At 45.2% G+C, this 19,392-nt stretch overlaps 1 protein-coding gene across 10 annotated transcripts in view; it reads left to right on the top strand.

Annotated features, from left to right (window-relative positions):
* The first annotated feature begins 442 nt into the window (after positions 1–442).
* Positions 443–19,392, top strand: part of STK39 (serine/threonine kinase 39) — a 282,065-nt gene continuing 263,115 nt past the window's right edge. For all 10 annotated transcript variants that reach the window (XR_009055030.1, XR_009055028.1, XR_009055027.1 and 7 more), the window contains exon 1: positions 443–691. Coding sequence is in view for 6 of the 10 variants with exons in the window: in XM_057744396.1 (XP_057600379.1) it covers positions 547–691 (145 nt within the window). In the remaining 4 variants the exon portion in view is untranslated. The remainder of the gene's footprint in view (positions 692–19,392) is intronic.

Here is a 19,392-nt window from a genome sequence, read left to right as displayed (position 1 = left end):
AGCGGGGAGGCCGGGGGCTGGGGGGGGGGCCGGGGGCGCGGGCGGGGGAGGAGGCCGGAGGGGGGGGGGGAGACCGGGGGCGTGGCCGGGGGGAGGCCGGGGGGAGGAGGCCGGGAGGAGGAGGCCGTGGCCGGGGGACGCTGGGGGAGGAGGCCGGGAGCTAGGGACGCAGGGGGCGCGGGACGCGGGCCCCGAAAGCCGCCGCGACCCGGCCGCGCTCCCCTCGGGTGGGAACGTCCCGGGCGGTGGGCGGCGGCTCCCCTCGGCCAGGCGCAGAGCTGCGCGCGCGAGGCCCGGGGCGCGCGGCGAGCGCGGCCGCCACCTCCTCCTCGCCCCGCCCCGCCCCGCCCCCGCCGGCGCCGCCTCCTCCCTGCGCCCGGCCCGGCCTCCGCGGCTCCCTCCCCTGGCGGCTGGCTCGGGCAGGCGGGCGGCGACGGGCGGGGAGGGCGTGCGCCGGCCGGGAGGTGTCGGCGGCGCGGGGAGGGAAGTCTCCAGCGGAAGGTCGTCCGCCGGCCGGCGCGCCCTCGCGCTCTCCGCGGCGGCATCATGGCGGAGCCGAGCGGCTCGCCCGCGCACGTCCAGCAGCCCCAGCCGGCGGCCCCGGCGGCGGCCCCGGCCACCGCAGCGCCCGTGGCCCCGGCGTCCGGCTGGCCCATCTGCAGGGACGCCTACGAGCTGCAGGAGGTCATCGGTCAGTGCGGCGGGCGGCGCGGGGCCGGGGGCGGGAGGCGGCGCGGGATGCTGGGCTCGCCTGCGCGCACGCCCGGGAGGCAGAGCGGTCGGCTCCGGGGCCTACCGGCTTCGGCAGCTTTTCTTTTTTTAATGTATCTGTTCGTTGCGTGCGCCCGGGGCTGCGGGAGGCGGCGCGGCGGATGTGACTCGCGCTGCAGACGAGCCGCATGCTGCAAACTTTTATCTCCCCGGTGGCCGGGGCGGCGGGACTGGGGACCCCGCGCCGCCGGCGCCGCTCCCTCCGTCCGCGCGCCGGGCCCGCAGCCCGGGGTCGGTGGGCGCGCGAGCAGGCGGCCGGGGTGGGGGCGCGGGGCGCCGCCCTGGGCTCCCCGGGGGCCGCGTCCTGGGGGCGTCGGCGGGCGCAGCCGCGCCTCTGCCCTGCAAACCCCGCGCCCCCGCCTCCCGCCCGCAGCCTCCGGCCGCGGGGAAGCCGGCTCCGTGGGGGTTGCGGAGGCCCAGGCTCCATCCCCAGGCGGGGGAGGATGCCGGCCTCCCTCCCCGACAGCCGCCGCTCCACGCCCGCCTTGCAGCCCGGCGCGCCCGGGGACCCGCCTCCCGGTGCCGCCCGGGGAAGGCCGGCGCCCTGGCCTCCTGCCCTGCGCCGGGCCGATGCTTCCCTCTGGTCCAGGGCCGAGCTGCGCAAAGAGTGAAAGCCGAGGCTGGCGGTGATCGGCTCCCTGCTTTTCGGTGCCTTTGGTCGGCTCACAGATATCACCTTATCTTAGATTTCTAAAAACCTGGCAAAGTCGAATGGTAAGCCGGCATTACTTTTGCCTGAGCCAAGCACGCGAAGGACCAGGCGATTTGTGCCGACTTTTATTGGATCATCTAGCCTGAGAGGCTGGTTAACCCCGGTTAGGGAACCCACCAGGTAAAGAGGGCCCTCAGCGTCTCACCTTCCTGGCGCTGGGATGGGATGCTGCCTTCCCATATCTTGATTTTTAAGTACGGTGATGAAAAAGGAATTCAGGATATTTATCATAAACTTTTTTTTTCTCTTCATTAAAAACAATGCTCCATTCCCCCCCTTTAAAAAACTAAAACAGGTAATAAGAATTTCATTAGGTGTTTAAACGAGCCTTTGTCACCTGCTACTGTGAATGAAACAGCATAGACTGAAATAAATAGATAAATCAGTGATGGGCGGAACCCTGCCCTAACCCTAACCTAGGATATAAAAGCTCCAAATCACCCCAAATCGACGTGTCTACGTAAAATTTTTTGAAAACCCAGACCTTTTATAACTTTTGGCCGAAGACTCTCAAAGGATGAGTCTTCCATTCACAGCGTGGATTAAATATCTTCAAGGGCTTCTCAAAGCCTAGAGTATTTAGTGAAAACTCCTTTAACCTGGTAGCTAAGCCCCTTCATCTTCCCAGTTTTACTGCCTGCTCACAACGTGCGTGCCCCTCCCATATTCTGATTGCAGGGATTGCCCTGACTAGTCAGCTGTCTTAGGGCGCATCTGGCCTTTCATTCCTTACTGCCTTTCACAGGGTCTTCTCTAAGTGCCCATCTTTGGAGTGAATCTCACTCAGCTTCCAAGGCCAGAGTGAATATTCTCGAGAAGACTTCTCCTTCTCCTAAGGCAAAGTATAGTGGCCTCGTCTGCCCTTCTTTTTACATACCACACGGCATGTAACTGCGTAATTTTGCTCAACAAAATCTAGCGGCCTGCTATGTCCCAAGCATTGTGCTAGGTGCTGGCAGTATAGAAATTAATAAAAATGGTCCCTGCCTTCAAGGACCTCACGAGTTTAAGTCAACGGTTCTATAGAATGTGATGAGTGAGCACTGGTAGAGCACCAAGGAGGGACTGACTGCTAGGGGAAATAAGGAGGTAACGGGGTATCCCACAGAAGACATCTGAGCTGAGTTTTGAAGTCTCAGCTTGTAAGGCGCTTGATTATTTCCATTGCTGCCTTTCCTAGCCAGCTGTGAACTCCTGCAGGGTCTTATTTATCCCGCTGTCCCCAGTACATAGGCCTAACCCATGAAAGTGGAGTGCTGGTGTCTGCCACATAGTTCCCCAGGGGTCAGGACCCGCACTTGTGGATGATCAATTTATATGCTTATTTTATTAATTATTAGCATCACTATGCAAGCTTTGCCTTTTGAAAACATAACGTTTTGAGTTGATCAGTTTTGTGAATGGAAAGGAATAAAATTTAGTTTAACTAAAGTGATGGGATTGATTGCAGGGCTTCTTTCTGCTTGCAGTAGCAGCATTGTTAATTACGGTCGGTCAATTTAATTAAAAAAAAAAAAGAAATTTACCTGAGGAATTTGCGAGCATAAACACCTGCTTATTACTTCTGCATTGATTTTTGCACATTCACACTGTGGAAGGGGCTTTTCTACATTTAAAATTTAACTCATTTTTCCAACTGAAAGAGGTGGCCCGTGGGGGCTGTGTTATTGAAAAGTCAGATTGCTGGAATAGGATTTTCCAGGGGCTTACTGTTTATAGGGAGGTAACAAACCCATTTCCATTTAGTGTTTAATACTAGTTAAGTAATGAAGAGTGAACTTGCGGTTAAGCACTTCTGCTTAAACATTACACGCAAAGGTTAGTAGTTAAAACACTGAACCAGTTTCGACATGAATGCGGGTGGACCGCCTTCCCTCTCCCCACCACAAGGCAGGTATCATATGATAGGGCCCCGGCAGTGTGAAGCGTGACCAGCAGGAGGCTCGGATGTGCCTGAGCAGAAGGCCAGGAGAAGCAAGGCGTTTTAACTTTCCAGCGTGGCACCGAGCACTTTTTCTTCTTCGTTTCCTTCTGGCACAGGTGGCGGCCTCAAGATTAGGAGAGAAGAGGCTTACTGAAGTCCAAACAAAGCAGGTTCAGTTGTTTGACTTATGTTTTAGAAAAATAAACACAGGATTTTGCAAGTCTAAAAATAAACTTTTCTCTTTGTTATATCGTTGTTCTTGTGTGGTAAAAGATCAGTGGAGAGTTTGTAATGGTAATCTGGTTCACAAGTTTGTGTGCGACCTGGAAATGATGTAAAATCTGTTGGAGGAGCTTTATACCTGGAGAAGGGTTAGCCATGTTGTGAAGTGATTACATTTCTTCTTTTAGGCATCAATATTAGTAGATTTCACATATTTCTGTCTCCTATAGAAGTAACTGCTCTTGGGAGGTGGTGTAGCCCAGTGGTCCCCAGCCTTTTTGGCACCAGCAGCTGGTTTCGCGGAAGACAGTTTTTCCACGGACGGACGGGCGTGTGGTGGGGTGGGGTTGGGGGGAATGTGGTTCAGGAAGTAACGCAAGCAGTGGGGAGTTTCAGAGGAAGCCTCACTGGCCCACTGCTCACCTCCTGCTGTGCAGTCTGGTTCCTAATAGGGACCCTTAGCTGTCTGTTGGGGGGGGGGATTGCGGCCCCCTGTTCCAGCCTGTTTAATACCCTTCAGCATGATCAATCTTTTTTTCCTCACCCCCTCCCCCATCTCCCTCTCAGATTCGTTATTTCCAAGTCTACCGGGGCACCCAAAGATGTGCCGGTTGAAAAATTAGTTTATTTGTTGGTGGTATTAATATTATCACTTTGATTTGCTAAACAAAGAACGGAAAGTAAATCATGTGAATGTTGACTTGGGCATCCTTAATCGATTGAACAACCTCAAGGAAATTTGCTGTCAAAGAGTTGTAGTCAGTGCAGGATCAGTTTCCTTACTTGAATCAGAGAATTCCGGCAGGGGCTGATAGCTTTGTTGGTTTTCCTCTGAGAAACACTAAATAGACCTAAGCCTCAGAGCATGTTTGATTTTCTTAGACTTTTTTTGCAGGATGAGCCTCTGTGTAGTGTTGCATCTTATTTCTCAGCATTGCTTCACTTCTGTCCTGGGCAGTCGTTTAGAGTGATCCAGGAGTACCACCTACTGCAGTTCTGGTTCTAGTCCATAAAACGAATTCGGTTCCTAGACTCCTAACTGTAGCTGGACAGAGGGGTCCTCTGTCTAAGTTGTCTCCCGGGAGCTTTGTTTAATCATTCGGTGCATCTCCGCCAGGCGCACGTCATAGGCCACTGGCCAGGTCTTCAGGGGGTGGCACCCAGAGCACCCCTGCTCTGTTCTGTGCTCTCACAGGTGCTGTGGGGCTCTGTGGTTTAGGGATTAGAGCTGGTTTTATAGATGTTCTAGAGGGATCTTGAGGACCGTGGCACCACACTGGGTCACGCTCGTTTGCACGGGACCTCAGAGGCCTGGTGTACTAAGTGTGTATTCTGAGCTCCCAGACCTTTAAACCGGGCTGCTTTGCTGCTGCCTTCAGTTTGTTAACTTGGCTTTTTTTTTTTTTAAAACACTTTTTAATTTTTTTTGATAAAGAGAAAAATGTACATAGAACTGTTCTTTTTGTGTTTTTTCCGCCATTATTGTGGTAAAATATACGTAACATAAGACTTGCCATTTTAACCATTTTCTAAGTGTACAATTCAGTGGTGTTAATTACATTCACAACAGAAATGCTTTTAAATGTGCTGTTGAAACTAGCACGTGGGAAAAAATCTCGAGGTTAAGAGAAAGTCGTGGTAGAATTTCTGTAACGCTTGCTTTATTGATGCATTTGACTTGCGACAGATAACATTATGAATTCCCCCCCGTCTCTTACAAGTCTGCTGTATCCCACATTTTTGATGGTGTTGGAGAGTAACTTAAAACGTGGAGGGCTCTGAAGTCAGACGGCCTGGTCTGTTTCATATCCCGTGAATGGCAATCGCTGCCCTCACGACCTTGAGCCAGTTACTTGGAGGTGTCTGCACTGGCTTTTCTCATTTGTAACCTGGAGATGATGGGTTGCAGGGAAAGGGAGACTGTAGAGCACTCAGAACAATGCCCGGCCCGGGGCAGGCTCTCTGGGAGTCTGAGCCTGCACTGCTGTACGCTGCGCCGGCTGATCAGATCCGAGGTACCGAGAGAGAACACTGCCCTGACTCTGGCGAGACTTTGGAGCGGCTTGAAGAGTTTCTCTGCTCGGTCTGCACCAGGGAGGATGCAGGAGGGAGAGTTGGCCCAAGAGCCCCTGCCTTCTGGTGGGCTGGCGGGGGAGCCCGAGGGCCCTGTGGGGAGGAAGCAGCAGAGACCTGTGGCGTGGGACAGCTCAGGGCTTCGGGTGCCAGATGGCCCTCTGACACGTGATGAGAGCATCCTGCGGGAAGGTTGCTGGAGGACCGGCCCGTCACGAAAGCGCTCTGCGAGCAACCTGCTCCGACGGCACTTTTCTCCCACCTCTGTGCCCGCCCTGCGGAGGCTGCCACGCTGGCAGGAAATGCTGCTGACTGAAAGAAGTCGTCACTGTGTGCCCCAGCAAGTGAGAGGACCAGAGGACCGGGCTTTTGTCTGCAGATCAAGTCATCACTGCTGCTCCACTATCTCCTGCCTTGCCTCTCCGCTCTTTCCTCCGCTTATAAATATTCTCAAGTCTGCCTCTAAAAGAGAACAAAACACTCTCACTGCTCCTTCCTCCTTTAGCTCCTGCCTTATCTCTTTTCCTTCCCCTCCCAGCGGAGAACCTCCCATCCACTTCTCCGCTCACTGCAATCTGGCCTCTGGCCTCTGCCCTCTTGCTAAGAAACCGTGACCTTCTGTGGATGCAGCCAGTAGGCACTTGCAGGCCTTCCGTCCCTTCCTCTCTCTGCAGGAGTTGGCACCGCCCGCCATTTCTCCTGCTACGTCCCTGCCTGTCCCTGCTCCGGGATTCACTTCTCTACGGGTCTGAGGCTTCAACCGCTGCCCGTAGTCAACGCCCAGGGCCTCACTGGTCTTTGGACTGAGGTGAGGGCTGCCTTTTAAAGGGCTTTGTGTAGATACTTCACAGGACTTCCTACAGTGAAGCCCATTGTCTCTCCCCCATTGCTTCATCCTGCTCCTGCTCCTTCGACATTCTCCATCTTCCATAAGACCCTCGAGTGTGAAGCAGAAACCCGCTGCTCATCCTACACTTCCCTGTCTTCCTCCGTCTCCCACATCTGATTGGGCCTCAGTCCCAAGTGTTCTGTGCGCTGGATCCCTTCTGTGATCTGTCTGTCCCTCTTCCTCTTGGCCATCGCTGGTTCAGTTCGGGCCCTTATTGCTTCTTGCTTGGCTGACTGTCATCGCTTCCTAACCAGGTTCCTTGTCTGCAGCCTTGCTTCCAGCTCTGGTGTGCATTGCTGCCAATGTGATTCAGCTGTACCCACACTGTCATCAGTGACCCCCAGGCTTAAACACTTCTGGTGTTTCTTCCATCATCCTTAAGGTGAAGTCTGAGCAGGTGCTTAAGGCTTTTGGGAATTGTCGCTTGCCTCCCACTCATCGTTCGTTCCCCCCCTCCCCCCAGCATCGCTTCTTCTCAGGACAGACTCGCAGCCGGTGGGAACCTTGTGCAGTTGCTGAAATGCTTCGTGCTTTCTCAGCCCCTGCTAGGGAAGTTTGCCCTCTGCTTGGAACACCATTCCACCCCCTTTCCTTCCATTTTCATATGTTTAGCAGAGAGCTCTGTCTCGCTTTCTGAGCGTTCCTGTTACTGAAGTGTAGCAACGCACATGGAAGCGTGTACGTGTCATGAACATGTAGCTTCACGCGTGTTCGTAAATGGAACCCACCCTGATCTGGACTCCCTTCTAAGACCCGGAGTAAATGGTTTCTCTTCACAGAAACAGCCTCCGGCCCTGAGCCTCCTTCGCCTGTGCCTCCTCTCTGGGCTCTCCCACCCGGCAGTCCTCACACCTGTGCAGGTCGTTTGCCTCCTTGCGCATCCCGGCACCGCGCCTCCTGGAGGACAGGTCTTTGGCCTCCATACCCCACCCCTCCTGTGAAAGGTCTGATAAACGTTTTCTGGATGAAAGTCTGAATTTTAGGGATAAATAGCGCTGCACCCCCTCCCCCAAGGGGAACATTGCCTCACTTCTAAATATTTGCCTCCTTGGATCCTGGAGATTTAATCTTGCCTGTGGTTAATGATGATGCTTATTTAGTTGCGTTTGGGCCAATCAGCTTAAAGGGCTCTGTAGAAATTAGCTCATTAATCCTCCCAGATCAAGAGTAAGCACTTTGAGTACTTGCACCTGCCTGTGCTGTGCAGGCAGGCAGAGGCCTGGCTTTCCTGAGGTCATCGTTCTGCGAGGTGGCCTCCCCAGATTAAAGGACCCAGAGCTGCCTGCCGCAGTCTCGGCATTCTTTTACTCAGGCGTTGCCCAGCAGGGTGGGGACGTCCCCGCACGCGTCCCCTCTTCTCTAGGGCGCTCCTTTCTTGAGTGTCCCCATGACCGCTCTCTTGCTGTTTCTGTAGTTATATATAACCCAACCTGGAAGCTCCGTGGGGCTTCTTGCTGTGTAGAAATCAGGACTGTGAAAGAAGATCAGGGATACAGGTGAAATACAGCAGCAGCAGATCAGGATGGGTGCTTTTCAAAGGTTGTTACGATGGCAGGAATTGTACTTTTATAAGTGACAAGGGACTGGGGGGTTATAGGATTGGTGTGGTACATTCTGAGACAGTAGAACTGGGTCTTCTAAAGTCAAAACCAATCTCATAGGTGTTATCATTCCTCTGTGGTGTATTTTTGGGAAAGTGTTTTTTTCCATGTAATCAAGTAAGGTTTTACATTTTCCTCCAGGACAGTTTTGTTTAAATTATCCCCAAACAACTCCAGGATGGCTGAAGTGATTCGAGTGTTTCAAGTGTTCCTTTTTCCAAACCTGCTATTCATGGATCAGGTTTTTGCTGTTAAAGAAGAATTCGGTATATTAATTAAAAGGTATTTTAGATTTGGCTTAACTGGGAAGCAGAGGAGAAAGAGCAGTCATTTAGAGCATGGATTGGTAGTGCTTTAGTTCAAAATTGATTTAGAGAAACACTTTGGGAATCTGATGTGAGTAACTGCTGATGTATTTCAAGTTTCTTCTCATTTGCCAAACAAATATTTGGGAATAAACTTTGACTTAGCTTTAAAAAACTTCTTCGACATTGAGGAATTAGATGAATTGAACTTTTAAACTAATTGTATATTGTGATATATGGGAAAACATCAATTTAAGATAGAACTTACAACATCGTTTTAAGGTAGTTTTATTTTCAAACTTCTTCCTAATAAGTGGCATTTAGTATAATTCAGAGGCCTGGTCCTGAAGGGTGTTCATTCAGTTCTTCGCTCGGGTGAAAATATACATTCTGGTGACATTTATGGAGTTCAGGTTTCCAATCTTTAGTCACTGATTTACCGGAAGAACTAGTATGGTAAGTAAAGATGGATGACTTTCTATCATGTGAATGATAGATCTTCATTGGGGGAGTATTTTAGAAGTCAGTGACCTGTGACAATTCTGAAACTTCTCAAGATCACTTTATTGATGGTTGAGGTCTTAGAAGAGTTTGCGATCTTGATTTGAACGGTAACATCAGTTTGTACCAGGGTTTGTGATAAGGGGCCTTCCAGTTGTTTTCTTTCCTGCTCTGTTTTGTTCGGGGATTAAAAAGGATTAATTTTATGGATTGATGCCTATTGGCCTGTCTTGTGTGGTTGACATTTTATTTTGAGTTATTTGGTCTGTCCTTCCTTCTTCCCTCCCTCACTTCCTCACTTTCCTTTCCTTCCTTCCTTTGAAATTGGTAGTGTCACCATCCCCTTTCTTAATTATGAGCTGACTCAAGAAAGCAGGGGAAGAGAGTGCCCAGGGGAAAGGATGATAGGTTGATGCTGGCTGTTTAAAGTCAGCTCCTTAAGTGAGGAATAGCATAAGAATATAGGGGGATAATGAAATTCAATTTTGGAGGAAACCGAAGAGAAAGTCCATTCCTGTTCCTTTGTCTCTACCACTGAAGATTCTAACAACCTAGCTTACTTTTCCTGTGGTCCAGAAGTCCTTAGAATCTCAGGCCAGTGCTTCTTACCCAGTCCAGTGTTTTCTTCTCCTTACATCATGTTGATTCCTCATTGGTGGGAAGGAGGAGGTTAGAAATAATACCGACTCAGTGAATTTTATAACTACCATTTTAATAAAGTAAATATATGTCTTATCTGGGAATATATTTACCATATAGATATAGTAAAAATCTTATGTATTTCTTTAGAGGGGTTAAGTGATTTTTACATATATCTTCATCAGGGCATGTTTATTTAATATGTAAACCAGGTGATATATACACATAAAATAGTTTCCTTTCAACCATCATCTTTTGCCTGGGCTATTAAAATAGACTATATTTTGAATCCTTGGTTAGAACCTGTCAGTGAGGTAGAAGAGTGTGTGTCTGTGTGTCTGTGTGTCTGTCTCTCTCTGTGTTGGCAAATAAAAGGTTGAGGAGCCGCAAGTAGATGTACTTCAGGGCTGATCACTAGCTGGAGGAGAGCTTCTGCCCTCGAGCCAGGTCCCTGCTGCCAGGCTGGTAACCGTATAGCAGTCCGAGCAGCAGTGGCCTTCCTGGCAGTGTCTAGTTCTGAGCTTTCCAGTATGGTAGCCACTAGCCACATGTGGCTATTTCAGTTTGCATTAATTAAAATTAAATAAAATTTTTGGGTAGCAAGAGATGAATAGGTGGAGCACAGAGGATGTTTACGGCAGTGAAACTGCTCTGTGTGGTACCATAATGATGGCTGCGAGTCATTATGTATTTGTTCAGACCCAGAGAATGTACAACACAGAGAGTGAGCCCTCATGTAAACTCTGATAAGGATGTGTCCGTGTAAGTTCGTCACTTGTAGCACATGTACCACTCTTCAGGGGGATGTTGATAACGGGGAGGCTGTGCATGTGTAGGGGGTGGGGGATATATGGGAAATCTTGGCCTTCCTCTCCATTGTGCTGTGACCCTAAAACTTCTTTTAAAAAAATAAAATCTTTAAAAATTAAATAAAATACAGTTCCTTAGTGACACTAGCCACAGTTTCAAGTGCTGAATAGCCAGCTGTGACCAGTGCAGCTGAGGAACTGTATTTTTAATTTTAGGTCTGTAAGCTGCACTCTGCATTAAAGTACCTTATTGGGTAGTGCAGATGCAGACTGTTTCCATCACCACAAAAAGTTTTACTGGACAGTGCTGGACGGTAATTTCTCAGAAACGTTCAAAAACTAAATATTATTATGATGGCTGTAAATATCCTCGGCCACCTCCTGATAACATGCTAAGGTATTGCCACTGAGAAGTATAAAAGGAGACAGGCAGTGCTAACCTGATTAAAAAAAAATGGTGTTCGCCGTGTGCTCTATTAGAAAGCTAAGTGATGCATATTTTCAGAACAGTTACTCTTTTTTGTGTGTGTGTGGTGACACAGATACCCCTGTTGGCGTAGGAAGGTAGTTTTCAAGTATGAGTTTTTATCTTACCCACTTAACTCGTTCTAGGATGCTCTTGTGATTGCTGCAGACACAGAATCCTCCCAAAGGAAATCCAGCATTTTCAGAAGTATCAAAATGTTACATTTCCTTAAGAAATCACTTCGGAGTCTGGGGGTTGCATGTGGTGGACAGAATCACTTCAGTTTGTCTTCTTTTATGTAATGAAGTAAGACAGAACTGACTAAATATAAATAGTTTTTTTGGTGACATTACAAAGACGTTGTGAAAGTAACTGCACTTAGAAAAAAATTATACCTATATCAGTTTTGGTCACTTAAATGGTGAGTTTGAATCATGGTCCCTTCTTTTCCCTTGATTTTTAAACCATTTCGGTATTTGGGTAATTAAAGGATTTAATGGTTTAGTCCAAGTTCTATACCGCAAAGCAAATAAAACTTCCAGTATTGAAGTCAGTACTTTAGTAGAAATTCAAACTCAGTCACCACTGTTTGGGTAGGACAGGGTAGGACACTGACTTTGTTAGGTGAGGGAATTAATGACTAAGGGGTGAAAAAAATGTCTGTGTAGGGAGATTAACAGGGTTTAATTTGGGGCAGTTCAGGAACAGTTTGTACTTCCTCACGTTTAGTGTCCCTAGGGTGACTGGGGCCATCACAGAGAATGTTTTACTATGTAATCTTTTTTTGTTTTTCCTTGTAGATGCCCTTTCAAGTTTCTGGAGTCCTAAATCCAGTGCCTGACCTTCAACAAGGGTTGTTGTAGAAACATTTTTTAATACGGTACCTTTCCTGGGCAGTTGGGTGGCTGAAATAGGACTAGGGAAAATATCTCTGTGTATTTTCAAATTATGATCATTAGGAAAAATTTAAGAATAGTGGTATTTTTGGTATAAGTCAAGATCAGGGCTTGATTGTTTACCTTTACTAAAATAAATTCTTTGGTTGTTTAAAAAGTGACAATCTCTAGGGCGAAGAGATAATGAGCCTCTTAGTTCATCTATAGCCATCTTCTCAGTTGTTTCCATAGAAGCAGCAAGACTGTTTAAAGGCTGTAATTTCATGTCCTACTCTTTAGAGCCCATTAGAGATATACAGCATAGGCAGCTGTGTAACTTACATGGTTGCTTAAATAGGGTAACTGCCCTGCGATCCCTGGGATAGATTAACATTGCAGTCAGGCACTTGTTTGCCTTTTGCTTATAGCTTATGGTCCATTTAGGCTACCGTGTTAAGAATGACATTGTTGGGAGTTCTGTGGTGGCCTAGTGGTTAGGATCCTAGACTTTCATTGCCGTGGACCAGTTCAGTCCCTGGTCGGGGAAGATCCCGCAAGCCATATGGTGTGGCCAAAAAGAAAAAAAAAAGGGACATTATTTTCAGCTGTGTGTAGTTGTTTAAAAACGAAATATTCTCTTGCAGCTACTTGGAAGAAAGGGAGTGACAAAAATTTGAAAAGGTGATATTTATGACGTCTGACCAACTTTAAAATTAATCATCTCAGGACTGATATGCGCAAGAAGTATTGTTTCCTTCAAGGGGACATAGTGGGAGAGGGTCCACTTACACTTTATAGCCACATTTTATTTTAAATTAAAAAATTACCCACTCCCATCAGCCCTCTTTTGAAAAGACGAGACTGATTTTCTAATGTGACATTAATTTGCTCTTAAGGTGTTTCCCAAGATGTTTTTAGCAGTTGTAGCCTGATCACAATCGTTATTTGATCTTACAAAACGACTCTGGCCTGAACAGTGCCGTTAGTTGTTTAAAGTCAGTTTTGTTTACTGTTATTTTTAATAGATTCTGCGTTGCTGCTTCATAGAAGTAATGAGATTATCCAGGACTGTGGTTTGCGATTACAATGAGCTAGTTGTCTTCAGGCAGGGATAGTAGTAGCGAAAGCTGAGGGACTGGCAGGATGAGTAACAGAGGGGTGGGTGTGAGATTCCAAAACCAGGTCTGTAAGCCAGAGACAGGATGGGATCATTGAAAGGCGCAAACATTAGCACCAGGCAGTAAAAGACCTCAGACTTGAGCAGGAGTGAATAAGAAGGACATTTCCAAGTTTAACATTTGCAAGGGGCCAAGGCAAGTAGGGACAATGTAACTTTTCCCAGAAGGTTTCAGCAGTAGCATCTTGCTGAGGTGGGCCCCTCATTTGCAGCTTTGGAGGGAGGTGGATTTTCCTGTTTGCTGGGAGGAATGGTAAAGTCACACGGCGAAGGGACCTGAACAGAGATGGGAGGAATTCTTTTTGCCATCTTTGCAGACTCTCTACCACAGCAGCTTTATTTAGCTCAAGGGTGATGAGTACACAGCAGCTAATGTGAGGGAGATTCGCCAGGTGACTTTATTCATTTAACGTTTAACTTGTGGTGGGGAGCGAATTACCTGGCCACCTTACCCCTGGTGGTTGTTGTGGTTGATTACAAGTTTCAGAAACTAATTTGCTGTGTGCACCATCCATCAGAGTGGTTTTGGCTAGAAAAGTGGCTTTAGAAATGTATAACTTGCTAAGAAATCTAAACATGTCTATTCTAATGTAACATTTGAAGGGCAGAGGGGGTGTGTGTGTGTGTGTATGTAATACTGATCCTTTTTTAGCCTTGAGGTGTTTTATTCCAGACTGACCTTCTTAAAACTCAACAGCACCGCATTAAAAATATAGATTGTTTGCATGCATATGTAATTATTTCTCCTGCCACATAGAAGTCAGTGAAGTAGGTCTATCACAGCTCTAAAAATAACAAGTTTTCTGTGCATCACTCCGTTTAAAGGTAGATTGGTGCTTAAACAGTTATGAAAGTTTCTTTACTTTGAAGTCAATCCAGTGATAGTGTACTGCCCGTTTTATAGTCAGTTTTCAGAAAAGAATTGCCATCCTATTAGGATAAAAATATTAGAAACCCATTAGTAGTTATTGGCAGAATTTGCCCATCATATACTAATGGCAGAAATCAGAGAAGGACTGGAGATGTGCAAGTATACCATTTATTACATTGTAATGTCTTTCTGGTAAAAGCCCTTATCATAAAATATTATATACTTTTAGATATGGAAAGAGGGCTGGGTGTTATCTTTATACACATACAGATTTAAATGCTAAGTGGCTTGCTGTTTATTCTGAAGGGGAAGACAGTTCTGTACATGCATAACATATGTGGAACTGTGATTGGCTCATACCCCTTTCTCACGTAAGGAAGGCCAGTTGAGAAAAGCATGTTACCTAGACCTCTGAGTTATTAAAAAAAAACCCAAACTCCAATCGTTTTTATTTTAAAGTTCCCAAATATCATACAAGTAATAATAGATGGTCATTATAGAAAGTTTTGATAATACAGATGGATAAAAAGGGGGGAAAATCACCAGTTAACTCATGGCCCAGGACTTGATGCTCTTTGAATTTTGCTGGAGGATTTTAAGTTTAAATGGGATAGGACTGTAGAAAAAAAAGCATAAATTCATATCTTTGAAATTGATACTTTTCAGCATTCCCAGTACTTTCACATTTAATTTGTTTGTAGCAGGAAAAATAAACTAGTCTTAGATTAATACTTGCTTGGCAGAGGTAATTTGTTTTTTGAGAATTTGGTGCATACTGAGAGTCAAACATACTTTATGATGACTGGACAGAGAACATGTGTGTTTTTCTCACCCTGAAGTGTTCTCGGAATACATTTACAATCTAATCTTCACGTCTGTGTTACAGTTTATTTCTCAGACATATCTGGTACGCTTTGCCTTTTGTCCTCCAGGTGTGATGGGTCACCTTATTCTGGTATTTGGTACTTGCCTGATGGGAAGTGAAAACATTTTACAGAAAGTTCTGGGATGGAAGGAAGTTTTGAGTAAGTAACTTTCCCATTGTTTGTGGGTGTGTTTGAGCACAGTGATGACTTTTTAGATTTCACACTGACCTTTCATATCAAAGCTTGAACTGGCAGCGAGAATTTTCTAGGTTGAGTAAAATATCTTCTTGTAGAACTAGTTTTTTGATTTCAGGGACATGTGGGAGAAGGGAATCTCTAGGAATTTAATTTGATGATCCGAATGTTGAGTGTTTTGGTCTTTTAAGGCTGGATTTCGTAACATTTTGAACAAAAGGATGAAATACTTGTTGGCACGATTAGTCTTAATTTAAAGTTTTAAAATTACGAAGATATGATAAATACTTTGGTGTCAAATAGGTGAAAATAACAACCCTCAAATTTTCATTCCCCAGCGATACCCTGTATGGTCAATTTGGTGTGTATCCTTCCAGACATTTTTCTGTGTATAAATATACACATAGATTTTTTTTCCAAATGTAGATAGTATAATATACATGAAATGTGGTAACTGTGCATCATATTCTACAACTTACGGATGTTACTTCTACAAGTAGTATACATTACATGTATATTTTGCTTTTGTGTATTTTTATATGTATTTGTAGTAAAATATAAATATTCACAGTTTTCTTTCAAAGTCATTTCTTATAGATCTAAGATTTCTTATAGATCCACCTCATTTTAAAATATGCCAGTTTATTTCTCTTTTGGGTCCATCTCTCTTCTGTGGAAGTCCTTTATTTAACCAGTCCTTGAGCGATTAACTTATCGGTTGTCTCCAGGTTTCCATATTTCTGTGGGATGGATATCCAGAAGTGGGATTGCAGGGACTAGTGGGATTGCATTTGTACTTTTGATCAATACTGTAAAAATTTCCTCCACTTGTTATGTTAATTAATTACCCTCTTAGTTGCTCCCATTTCTGGTCTTAGAGAAGAGGAACCTGAAATACACTAACCTTTTTCCCAAAAGAGGGTACATCTTTCATGGGTTATTGACCATTTATTTCTCTTTGTTTGAAGTATTTTTTCTATCCATTTTTATTGGGTTGTATATTGATTTGTTTGAGTTTTTCATATATTCTAAATAAAATCTTTTGTTAAATTAAAAAAAGAAAGAGTATTAGACTAAGATGGCATCTTGCCTTATTCCCTGCTTGACCCAGATCTACAGTATCTAAGTCTAGGAGGAGAGCATGGTGGATGGGATGGGGAGGGGTGGCGGTGGGTTGAAAAGAGAAAAAATATTATCCAAGTTTAAGAAATCAAAGTTGTGTCACTTTATGAAACTGAAAGAGTGAAATGTGAAGTTTATTACTATAGACAAGTTTATGGAAAGACTTTCTGAATTGGTGAAAAGTCTGGGTTATAGAATGTAGCTAAAGTGATTAATATTTCCTTTTGGTTACAAGGACCAGGGACTCACTAAAATTACCCCCGCATCATAGGGCATTCTTTATAAAGGTAGATATGGGAATGGGGAAAACTGAGCCTCTAGGTCTTTGGGAATTGCATTCACATGTGTTTTCATGAACGCTGGCAGTGGACAAGACCTCAGCAGCAGGAACTTTTGGATCCTCACTTCCGGATCCTCTACCCTTGGTGTGACCTCTGCGTTTGCTTGTGTCTACCTGCTCCTCTCTGCTGCTGAGTCAGGGTTTTGGCTCTTTCATAACCCTTATGGCCCTTCCAGCTTGTCTCTCCCTCTTTCCCTTTTAGCCATAGCCTCTGCTGCTCATTGCTAGGTTCTCTCTTTATTTCTCAATTTTAATCCCAAAGATTGAGAATCCAGTTTTTACCAGCATTCCTGCATAGGACACATTCCCGCCTGTGAACTGCTGCTTTCAGCTCAGCTGCCCTCCATGGATAAGGGTGTAACGTCAGAAGCTCTCACCTGGAGAGGGAACCTGGATGTGGTAGCAGCATCCAAGTTCCCCTAGTGTTAGATAAACACTGACACCATGTTAGTGTTTATCTAACGTTACTCTTAGGGAAGTGACCTACCTAGAATGTAAGTGAGTAATGCACTTTTTTTGTTGCTGTTGTTAACAAATATATACTTATGATGTGCTTTACAAGCAGTTTATTCATTTAAGTCAGTAAATACTTCCCTGGGAAGCAACCTCCCTTTTTCCACATGGAATGTCAATTGGGAAAACTTGTGCCCTGTCTCAGTTGTAAATTGTCTTCAGTTCTGAAATACCAACGCCTGGATCACGAGATACGGTCTTGCCTTTTCTGCCGGGCTTGAAAGTGCTACGAAATAGTTCATCCTGTTTATGTAATGACGGTGAAGTTCTGAAAAGTGTACCTGGAACAGCTCATTTTTCTATATGAATAGTTTTATCTCAACTGTATCTTTTCTGTGCACATTGGGAAGAGGATCTGGTCCTCCCTGATTTCTTGGAGTTTGGTGCTGCAGTGTTTCAGAGATGAAGAGTTGCTAATCTATCTCTAGAAAGTTTCTCTAAGCTGCTGCGTTTTCTTCCTGAGGGTCACTATCAAGTATCCACCCACAACCCCTTTTTCTTCTCTCCTCACCCCAATTTGCTTCTTCAAGTAAAGGCTGGCAAGGCTGAGTGTTTCAGCGACTCTTGAATTCCTGAGTCCTTCATTTTGGTGCCTGTGTATCCCAGCATCTCAGAGGGCAGTTGCCCTGCTACTTTTAAAAATGCGAACCATGCTCATAAAATGCTGCCTTAGTTTGGCTTCAGATCACTTGAAATGTAATCTGATTTGCGAGGCAGCATTTAAGCTCCTGTTTACCAAAAGATTTTGATTATCATTTTGTAGGAATTTTTGTTGGGTCAGAGAAAGATGAACAGCATATTTGCCTTTGGAGAAAACAACCACGTGGTTTAATTTCATTTGGGCAAGTTTCTTCTGAGAGTCTTGAATTTTGTGTTTTAATCTGCTTAAAAATGCCTTTTAGCCCATGAGCAAAATTAAACATTATTTTATTACAGTCTGTGCAGTGCTCTTTATTATTTAGGAGAAAAATCTCTTAAATACTTTTTGGTAAGGCCTTGTGTAATTTAAAGCCTTCGTTTTGGCAGCCTGGACTTAACTGATAGGCATGTTAATCTCTATTTGATTGCTTTGATGGGGAGTTGGAAATCACCGATGGTCTGGTGTATTTTCTTTGGGTTTTCATTTCGTGAAATAATAAAGTGAATTTTCCTACATGTTGTTTTATTATGTTTGACTGTTCCTCTGATTACTTTTGGATTTAAATAAAAAGTTTAACCATGTTGCCTTTTGGCCACATGTCCCTTTGTTTATCCTCTTTTTTTTTTTTTTTCTTTTTTTAAATGCTGCTGTATGTGTGTGTGTTAGAGACCCTTTCATCAGCTACTTTGTAGCGTGATAGTACTCTAGGAGCATAGATTTTTTTGTGTTTTAAGAATTTGCCATTCCTTCCTATTTTGGTGTAATTTTTATTACATTGTTTTTGTTCTCCTTTGGAAGTGCCAAAGTGTGGCACAGATATGATTTCCTATAGAATATATGCCTGTCACTTTTTTCTTTATGTGTATAGAGGGAAAAGAGATATATGTGTGTAAAATTACATATGACTGAAGAAAAATTAGGGGTAATGAGAATTAGTTGACTGTTGGGAGAGAATTTTATTTCATACCTCCTGAGATATAGTTCGTTATCTTTGCAAAGTTGAGAATTAGATCCCAGAAGGCTTTTTTTTTTCCCTCTATACCAGGAAGACTTGAGGACTTGTAAAGGTGATTCAGGTCGACGGGGTGATTCTGATACAAATTCACGGAGCACCTCCTGTGTGCCGAGGACCGGACCAAGTACTTTACATACTTTATGTCTTATCTGTAGCTTATTCCTGCTGGGTTGGTGTGTTTATCCCAGGTTTACAAATTAGAAAGCAGAGAGTTGGGCGATTGCATCGCCTTTTGAAGGTCACACAGCTGGATCCGAACCCAGTGATGTCTGGTTGCAAAGCCCCTGCCCTTTCCAGGGTTCCCTTTGCCTCCTCTGCTTTTGCCATGCTATCTACCTTTAGGATTCTCAAGCTATCAGGACAAGGACTTAATTTCCAGGAGAAAGGTCCCTATTTTAAAAGCAGCATCACGTGGCATTGGAGCTGGAACTTGCACGTGAGGCTGACCCAGGCTTGGATCCCATTGGCATCATTTACCGCTTTGTGACTTCGAGCACGTCCCGGGGCCTCATTGAGCTTCCTGGTGTTTCATCCTCAAAATCAGGACCTTCATATTGTCTTTGCAGGATAATATAATGCATAATAAATAATATATAATGCCTAGTAAATAATGAGGATGATTATAATAATAGCAGTTATCACCGAGGAGCTGTTATGTGTCAACTCCTGAGCTAAACGCTTTTCATGGTTATTTCCTTTAATCCTCACAGCCACCCAGTGAGGCAGCTTCAGTCACCCCCGTTTCACATAGAAAGTCCTCAGTATGTGAAGGTTGTTTTTATTATTTATATATATATATTTTTTAAAAACTTTATTTTGAGGTATAGTTGATTTACAGTGCTGTGTTAGTTTCAGGTGTACAGCAA

This window comes from Hippopotamus amphibius, chromosome 8 (assembly GCF_030028045.1).
Source record: "Hippopotamus amphibius kiboko isolate mHipAmp2 chromosome 8, mHipAmp2.hap2, whole genome shotgun sequence".
Taxonomy (NCBI): Eukaryota; Metazoa; Chordata; class Mammalia; order Artiodactyla; family Hippopotamidae; genus Hippopotamus; species Hippopotamus amphibius.
Note: the sequence above shows the minus strand (reverse complement) of the source record. Positions and strands in the feature narration are given on the sequence as shown.